Genomic DNA, 9,913 nt, shown 5'->3' with positions numbered 1-9,913 from the left:
TCATTTTTTGGACACATTGAAGAATCGAGGTCTAATGTAATCCTTATACATAGAATAGAGAACACCTAGGAACAGAAAGATGTATATCAGTAGGGTATCCATGGGAAAAAAACACTGCATTTCTTCCACTTGTATTTTTCTGAAATCAGCCCACAATTTAAAAAGAAACAAACAAAAGCCTTCCCTCATAAAGTGGCTCTAGACAAAACCCCCACTAAAACAAAACCATAAGAGTGCCCTTTAAGATCAGTATCAATCTGAATTTATAATGTTACTATGTCACCCTAAAGTGTGAATTTTAAAATATTGGTGAAATATTAGGGAAGTGGGCAAATTTGACCAGATATTAAGATAAGGCATCTCAATTTAGCAAACATTTATTCAATGTCTACTTGTGCCCAGTATCCTGAGGAAAACAACAGTGAATGGATCTAATCCCTGCTTCTGGGGGTTTACAGTCCAGTGGGTGAACTAGCTATGTGTTTAGGCAGATGATATATATGGCTTCCACAAGTCCAGGGCCATGCAGAAAGGGGGAAATAGCCAGGGGAAACAGGCTGAAAAAGAGAGAAGCTGCTTCAGTTAGTTCCAGGGATATCAGCAGATGTTCACACTCAAAAGCAAGTTAAGGAGTCACAGATTTATTAATAAGCTACAACTCACACCATCACCTTGAGCCCCAGCCCATCTCAATTATCAAGGCATCAGCTATCCAGTAGAATGTCTAAACTAAATACTTCACTTTCCTTCTAATTTTTCTGATACTGCTTGTTACTATCTTCATAGAATGCACAGAGGATAAAGGGTAAGTTAGTTCTCACATATCAACATGATAGGAAATTGAGGTAGAAGTCTGTGTAATTTTCTAATGAAATAGTACTATAACTAGAATTGATGCATAAAATTTAAGCCTACTTTTTAAAAAAAACTTGAATCACTGTGGTATCTATGGAGATAATATTCTCAGATTCAGAGAGAATTATAGGACTCCTTTCCCTGTCCTTTGGTTTATTAGACACAGATGATTCTTACCTTTTGCCTACTTCCTAAATATTGGTGTTGGCTGAAGTTCTGATCACAACTCTTTTCTCAACTCATCCACACCTGTTGCTTCATTGGTAAGCAAGTTAGATCTCTAAGTTAGCTCTCTTCTGAGTGTGAATCCCATATATTCATTATTGTACATGTGACATTTCCACATCCCCTAGGTTGGTGGTCTCCAAACTTTCCAAACTTACGTAAGTAAATATGTTGAGCATGTCCCTCAAAACATGCATTTATTTATAAACAATATAAATGTACTCTTTTTAAAAAATATTTTATATGTATATATATTTTAATAGAGACAGGGTCTCGCTCTTACTCAGGCTGGTCTTGAACTCCTAAGCTCAACCAATCCTCCTGCCTCAGCCTCCCAGAATGCTAGGATTACAGGTGTGAGCCACCACGCCCGGCCAAACAATATAAATATACTATGGTCAATCTATCTATTAGTAAAGCTTGTGTTTTCTTTTTTGGAGATGGGGTCTTGCTATGTTTCCCAGGCTTACTTCAAATTCCTGGGCTCAAGTGATCCTCTTGCTTCAGCCTCCTGAGTATCTGGGACTATACAGGCACACCACCACACCCAGCTAGTAAAGCTGCTTTATTTTTAAGATAGAATATTTTTTTCCCACATCCACATGGGTCTCTTTGTACATCTTCTAGGGTATGAGTACTCTAATTTGGAGAAATGTCATAGGCATCTCAGTGTAATATAAAATTAAGAGTTTAGGCTCTGGAGTAGATTGCACATGTGATCATAAACAAGTAACTTTTCCTCTCTAAGCCTCAGTTTCCTTATCTGTAAAATGAGTTAATCTACCTTGGAGGGTAGGTTTGTGGTATCGTATAATAAAGACTGGTTTTTGTCCTGGGTTCCTGATATGATGGAGCTTCTAAAATGCTTGGAATTTCCTGAGTAATAGGAGTGTCTTTGTTATTCATGACCCTTTTGGATCATGCCTGAATGATATTAGATCTCTATACACTTAATCAAGTGATCAGTAATTGCAGCTGCTATCCAGATGTGGTTTCATTGCTAGAGTGAATCAACAGAACCTTCGCTATTTCATATGTAGCTGTTAATCTAGTTGATTGCTTTTTTCTGTATACCTTTTAGTAAAAACAATCAAAAGCAATGGCTTTCACCTGTTTGGGCCTGCAGTATACTTTCACTGTCCAATCTCAGGGCTGTGTGAACTCCAACTCCTTGCCATAATAGTCTGCAGGGACTAGATCATCTCTTCATTCCACAGGACATCACATTGGTCTATTATATTAATCTGATCTGAATATCAAGGGGAAATTGGAATGCATGGTATCTTCTGGGGCACTTCTTAGTACTTCCATATCCTACGATTAAAGACAATGGAAAACTATACCTAATATAGGCAGGGTGGCTGACCCAGACCTTTTAGGAAAGATAGTTTGGGTTACCCCAGCAGTCAAGTAACCATGAATAGCTAACATACTTGCTGAAAACAGAATGTGAAATGGGTAGTGTTAAGAATATAGTTACAATACCAGCTATGACCATCTGATCAGTTGCAGAAACAAAGACTGTGCTACTTCTGAGTGTTTCTTCCTTATTTTTACATGAATGCATTTTGTATATATATACCATTTCTTTTCTGTTCTCCACTTTCATTTACCTATCATCTAATTCTAATATCAGAAGTGTTAATAGTAGTTAATCTTCTGTCTCAGGATTTAAGTCACAAGCTATCAAGGGGAAGGTGATTCAGCTCAAAGAGGAATCAGCATCACCCAAAGATGGATAAAGAGTCTTTGTTTTTTATTTTTTGTAGAGACGGGGTCTCACTCTTGCTCACGGTGGTCTCGAACTCCTCAGTTCAAACGATCCACCCGCCTCGGCCTCCCAGAGTGCTAGGATTACAGGTGTGAGCCACCACGCCTGGCCCTGGATAAAGAGACTTTGTATCCTGTTTTGGGAGAGAATTAGCATGTTTTTGGTTATACAAGGGATGGCTCATTTTGCCATTGTCTTTATTTGGAAGTGTGATTAAAAGAGATATATATGGATGTCATGTTGACAAGGGCTGGACAGTGGTAGATTTGTATTATGTCAGTTGAACTAACCTGTAGCTACATTTTCCAGAATTCCTTTCCTTTTATTTCCTAGGTTAGTGTACAAGAGACATTTTGCATGAGATTTAGAAGGCACAAGTGAAGCAGCAGCCAAAGTCTTACGCTTGGGAGATACTGGTGCAGCACATTTTTGCTCATCTGCTGGCCCATTTTGTCAGCATGGGCAGCAATCACGAGTATGGCTACTATGGCTCCTGCTGAAGTTCCTCCTTCATCTTCTCTGACTCCTTTGCCAGGTCCATGCCAGCTCCAGAATGAAGGGCATTGGCTTTTTCTATATTTTACTCCCATCACTGAATGTGGAGGCTTGAAGATGGTTAAAAAAACACAAGGATGGTTTTCAGGTTCCGATTTTCCTTGCTTCTCCCACTTTACAATATCTTTCCTTCCTAATTCTTTGCCCTGCCCACTTCAGGCCCCAGCTCCAGATTCATAAGCAACAGCCTCATAATTATACAAGTCCAAATACCTAATAAATCCCTTATTAAATATTACTAATTTTGCTTTTCTCATTAAACACTGATTGAGTCACCTACCATACCAAACGATTCAGGGTTCCACTAACATGCCATGTTTCTGTGTCTTTGTTTTCTTCTCTTCCTGGAGTCCTGATCTCCTCTGCCTATTTAAATTCTCCATATTCTTGGATCATCACACAGTTTACATCCTTAGAGAAGCCTCCCCTGACCTCCCAGCCCTAGTTAAATACTACTCCTTTGTGCTGGTGCTTCCATAGCAACCTGTGTATCTCTGTCACAGCATCCATGACTTTATATTGTCGTCTTCTCTTCCTGATCTGTCTCCGTAAGGAAGCTAAACTATTTGATGGTAAGAACTTGAGAACTTATATCTCTAGACCAGCACAGTGTCTGGCACATAGCAGGTGTTAAATAAATGTTTGCTGAATGATGAAAATGAGGACTGTGACTTTGCAGTAAAGCTTCTTGTTGTATTTGTTCAAGACTCACGTATCACAGCTTGTAATAATAAGATAATTACCACATAACTTTCTATATGCAAGCCCCACACCCATCATTCCATAATCCCCAACCTACTCTCAGGGTGACTCTATTCTGCACAGCATGAAGGGGATCTAAAAACATTGTGGCTTGTTCTTATTAATGTAGATTAAAAAATATAGATAATTTAGGTCCTAAAATTGACTTGTTATTAAAACTATCTGATTTAGCTGTTGATAACAACCTGAATTAACCAAGAAAATGTACTCCTGTTCTTTGGATTTAAGTGTATAGGTGTTTGCTTAATTTATGGACTAATTAAAAAAAAATTTGTCTAGTGCTCAAACGTGGAATAAAAGGAGAAGGCAGCTGTTTAGATTTGTAGGCTCTAAAAATGTCTTCTTCTCACTTAAACTATTTTAATAACTACATCTGCTGTTCATATATGCTGGGAAATATGATCACTGCTCTTAGCCATGCAATTTAGGCTATGATCTAAAACTGCTCTTCTTAGCTGAGTTATTTAGGACAGGAACTATTCACTGCTCACTTCACTATAGAGAATAACAACCTATCACACCCTATTGGGAGGTTTTGTCAGTTTTTGTCAGGTTTTGTCAGCTGAAAATCCTAAGAAATTCAGCCCATCACTGGGCAGCAACCTCAACCAAGTGAGGATAAATCTTTCTTACCCTTCTAGTACATTATCTTGACCCAATATTCATCTTCTACTATTAATGAATAAAATAAATAAACATACTTTTAAAGACAGCTGAACATAAGATACAAATTATGCAGGTTACCTAGAGTCACAGCTCCTACAACAAATCCTTGGGCAGCAACTCTCAGGTGAATAAGATGAATGGACATTTTCTGATCTCTTCTGTACTTCAACTTGTAAAGACCATAGGACACCACAGTCACAAAACCTGCTACACCTGGGAATTTAAAAAGTAAGGGTTAAATAAACAACAGACAAAAATTCCCAACTGCTTAGAGAGTTAAATGAAAGACTATCTAGGCCAGGCGCAGTGGCTCACACCTGCAATCCTAGCACTCTGGGAGGCTGAAGCAGGAGGATCGCTTGAACTCAAAAGTTCAAGACCAGCCTGAGCAAGAGTGAGACCCCGTCTCTACTAAAAACAGAAAAAAATTATCCAGACAATTAAAAATAGAAAAAATTAGCTGGGTATGGTGGCACGCGTCTGTAATCCCAGCTACTCGGGAGGCAGGCTGAGGCAGGAGGAAGGTATACAGAAGAACTAACTTGGATTTGTATTTCACACCAGACTCTCCAAAAAATATTCTGGATGGGTAAGATTTGAATGCAAAACAAAACAAAAATATAAACAAAAAACTTTAGAATAGCATATTTATAACATCAAGAGGATGAGGTAGACTTAATAGAAAAGTCTGACAAGGACAAAATGCTGTATTTGACAGAAGAATAGAGAAAACCTTTGCATGATAAAAGTATGGGTCTATTTTTTGGGTTCTCTATTCTATCCTGTTGATCTATGCATCTGACTCTCCATCAATATCATACTGTCTTGATTACTGTAGCAAAATAGTAAGCCTTAATATCAGGTACAGTGATTCCTTCCACTTTATCCTTTTTTAAAAAAGATTGTTTTAGGTGTTCTAGGACTTATGCCTTTCCAAATAAATTTTAAAAATAAGCTTGTCTATGTCTACAAAAAAAACTTCTCTGGGATTTCAATAGGAACTACATTAAGCCTATAGATCAATTTGGGGGAGAATTGACATCTTCACTATATACTGTGCCTTCCAATTCATGAACACAGTGGTCTCTCTGTTTATTTAGATCTTTGATTTCTTTCATTAACATTTTATAATTTTTAGCATACATGTTTTATTACATTTATACCTAAGCATTTCATTTTCTTTGGAGTGACTAAATAGTATCATGTTTTTAATTCCAGTTTTCATGTTTCTTGTTAGTATATAGAAATGTAAATGATTTTTATGTGGTATAGCAAATTTTGAATAATTGTGTTGGTTCATATGTGTCAATGGGTCAGTGAGAATATATCTATACTTTCAGGATCTATTTAATAAGTGGAAATAAGAATCAGTAAATAATCACATTTATATATGTATTTTATAGGCTTATTAGCAATAAATGAAATTGAAATAAAAATGATGTATTATAAACACATAAAAGCAGCAAAAAACAATAAAATAATGATGGTAGACACATGGGGAAACAGGTACAATGCTGAAAGCTCTGTAAGTTTGACCAAATCTTTCTGGAAAGAACTATGGCAATATACATAAATGAATTTAAACTGAACATGCTTCCTGCCCTGGAAAATCTACTTTTGGGAACATACTCGAAGGAAATAAACAAAAGAAAAGTCAAGAAAATGACAAAAAGATGTTCATGGTGGAGAAAAAACTAAACAATGCAAATGGCTCAAACAGAAGAAAAACTGCCATCGAGGCCGGGCGCGGTGGTGGCTCACGCCTGTAATCCTAGCACTCTGGGAGGCCGAGGCAGGCGGATTGTTTGCGCTCAGGAGTTCGAGACCAGCCTGAGCAAGAGCGAGACCCCGTCTCTACCAAAAATAGAAAGAATTAATTGGATAGCTAAAAATACATAGAAAAAATTAGCCAGGCATGGTGGCGCATGCCTGTAGTCCCAGCTACTCGGGAGGCTGAGGCAGAAGGATCACTTGAGCCCAGGAGTTTGAGGTTGCTGTGAGCTAGGCTGATGCCACGGCACTCCCAGGCAACAAAGTGAGACTCTGTCTCAAAAAAAAAAAAAAAAGAAAAACTGCCATCGATATTTAAAAAAATGATAAGAATAGGAAGTATTAATACACAGAAATGTACATATGAGATGTTAAGTGAAAGAAGAAAAACCAAATAATCTGTCAACACAAATGTTAAAGACATTATGCATGCACAGACCTCAGCAATGATTGTAAGATAATTTTGAACAATGGAAATATATTTATAATGATGGAAGTTGTTTAAGATAACCAATATAAGTATTTTGTAAATTATCTGCACAGGACACTCCATGCTATAACAGGAAATACATAGTAGACATTGTTAAAAATAACAATAGCTAAACAAAACTGTTCCATGATATAAATCCAAATTTTATCATTATTTATTTTCTGGCAAAAACTTGGCTCTCTTTCTTTGATCAAATCAAAGTTCTGTTCTTACTTAATTTGGCTTTGTTTCTTTTAGAGATTAAAGTCAGAACCTTTATTGTTTTCCATATAGTGTCTCTAGTTTATATATAATTGAATTTAGCTGGAAACACTTTTATCTTTCTACTTTAATCACCCTAAATGTCTCTGGAAAAATAATTTAATGTACAACAGGCACAGTGACTAATCTCTGTTCATTATAGTGATCTGTTCAAGTAGCATTGAGTTCCTGAATTGTTTTTCTAGTTAAAAATGCTAAGGAGGATAAATCACTATTAAATTATTTCCTTCCATTTCTTATGGGTGCTATTACAAGTCTTAATCAAATTTAATGAAACTTCTAAACAGTATATTACTAAAAAGTAAAATTTGGTTCTTTCTGATATGTTGAATAATGATACTTAATAAGTTGCTAAAGTTGCAGTGACACTTAATGGAACATATGACATACCTATTTAAAAGATTTTATGGAATATAGTCACAAATTTAGGTCAGTCTGACTTAAGTAAATTATTTTAATAGTTTCCAGACAAAACGTATACAAGGAAAGAGATATGGCCGCAGCATACAATAATAATGTTTAGGGCAGCTGAAGCATCTATGGAGAAGAGAGAAAGTTCAGATTTTAAGACATAATATTGGTGCTTAGATATCGTGGGTTTGTGTTTTTTTTTTTTAAGTCCACATACATACAGTACTTGTTGAAAATGTAAATATATGAAAAATGTGTGGAGAAAGAATAAAGAAGCTAAAGTTATAATACCAATTCTTTAGTCCAGAATTTACTTAATCATCATGCTCAACCTCTGGAACACACCAGGAAGCCAGCATTAAGGACCACTGAGCAGCCAAAATGAACACCACAAAGTTCATGCGCTCAAGTATACAGGTAGGCCCAGGCTTTCACTCAGAGCTTTACTTTGAATGAACTCACAGTTCTTTCAAGTTTGGGTCTCTAGCTTCTGTGCCACAGAACATTAGAAGCAGAAGTTTTTAATGGTACCCAATAGTACAGGAAAAATAGAGAAATCTATAAACAGCAGACATAAGAACTTTTTTTTTTTTAGCCAGTCAAATTTAGCAGTGGGGGGTTGTATACCAACTTTAGTGATATTAATGTTAATAAGTTCTGATAACCCACTACCATTGGACCAGCCCAGACATAAGAACTGAAATGTTGGAGTTACTTACAAGACAAGGAAACAGATACATCTCAATAATGCTTAACAGACTGTAAATATAATAAACTGCTGCTGTTGCTGACAATCCTGAGTCATCACAGAAAAGTTAAAGTCCATTCACTCAGTTCCATTTGATTGGCTGGGGACTAATCATTTTTAGATAGACCTCAAACAAAATGGATAAAACAACATTTTGATGCTTCAAATAATAGCTAACATTTATTGGGGACTTACCATGTACTAGAAACTATTCTGAAAGTTCAACTCATGCTTAGAGGAAGTTAGCTTCAATTATCTGAAAAAATTCAATAATATGAAACATTTCAATCCTCAAAGATACTGGGTAAGGCATTATTATATTATTACAGTTTCCTACTATCCAGTCAAGGCATGTACTTACCTACAGGGACAAAGGGGGAGTCTCTAGATTTCCTGATCAGTCGGGATAACTGGCCTTCATCCTCATCTGCTGACCACTGGTTGTCTGAAGACATTTTTCTCTCTAGTAGCAATAGGAGATAAATGTTTGCTGTGAATCATTAAAAATAATTCATTTACCCTCTCCCAACATACTCTTGTTTATGCATTCTGTCTTCATTTGCTTGACATGCCTGTTTGCTCCATTGAAATAAACAGTTGTCTTTCCTTTACACTTTTCACTACATAATCCTTTCATTTAGGGGGAGGGAGGGTAAAGAGTAAGCGAAAAAATATATAGAGAGAGGAAATGATAATCAGATTCCATCAATACAGAGTAAAAATTAACACAGATCATAATTCTTTTATTTAGTCTCATTTCACTGAGCATTTAGGATCATTGGGAACCTCAGGACTTCTTTCACAAACAGTAAGAACACAGAGTTTCTTTTACAATGTATCATTTTAAAGAAGGATGGCAGTGCCAACATAGGCAACAATACCTTCAGATTTACAGATAATGAGAGAATGATCACTCCAATTCTGCAGAATATGTAGGGCATTATAAAATCATTCAGGGCTGGGCATGGTGGCTCATGCCTGTAATCCCCATGCTTTGGGAGGCTGAGGCTGGAGGAGAACTCAGGCCAGGAGTTCATGACCAGCCTGGGCAACAAAACATTTTAAAAATTAGCCCAGTGTGGTGCTGTAGTCCTAGCTATTTTGTGGGGGCCGAGATAGAAGGATTGCTTGAGCCCAACAGTTCAAGTTTACAGTGAGCTATGATTGCACCACTGCACTCCAGCCTGGGCAACAGAGTGAGATCGTGTCTCCAAAATAAAATCATTCAGATATTTACCAAGCACCAACTATGTGCCTGTTCCTATGCTAGACAATGGATTGCTTGTCTACACAGGATGAATGAAAAAACTTGCAAAAGCAACTATAATCACAATAAGTTTAGCAGCACCTTAATTAGTCTGTTATCTGTGAACCTACTATTTTCACCTCAAAATGCAAA

General features: G+C 36.8%; 1 protein-coding gene across 1 annotated transcript; it reads right to left on the bottom strand.

Annotated features, from left to right (window-relative positions):
- Positions 1-8,969, bottom strand: HIGD1C (HIG1 hypoxia inducible domain family, member 1C). Its single transcript, XM_012653524.1, has 3 exons — positions 8,876-8,969; positions 4,913-5,047; positions 1-65 (listed from the first exon to the last, which is right to left on the bottom strand). The coding sequence occupies exons 1-3, from the start codon at positions 8,967-8,969 to the stop codon at positions 1-3; spliced, it is 294 nt and encodes a 97-aa protein (XP_012508978.1).
- Between the last annotated feature and the right edge of the window lie 944 nt (positions 8,970-9,913).

This window comes from Propithecus coquereli, unplaced genomic scaffold (assembly GCF_000956105.1).
Source record: "Propithecus coquereli isolate 6110/MARCELLA unplaced genomic scaffold, Pcoq_1.0 Scaffold111, whole genome shotgun sequence".
NCBI classification, from domain to species: domain Eukaryota; kingdom Metazoa; phylum Chordata; class Mammalia; order Primates; family Indriidae; genus Propithecus; species Propithecus coquereli.
The sequence above is the reverse complement of the archived record's forward strand: the minus strand, read 5'-3'. Positions and strand labels throughout refer to the sequence as shown.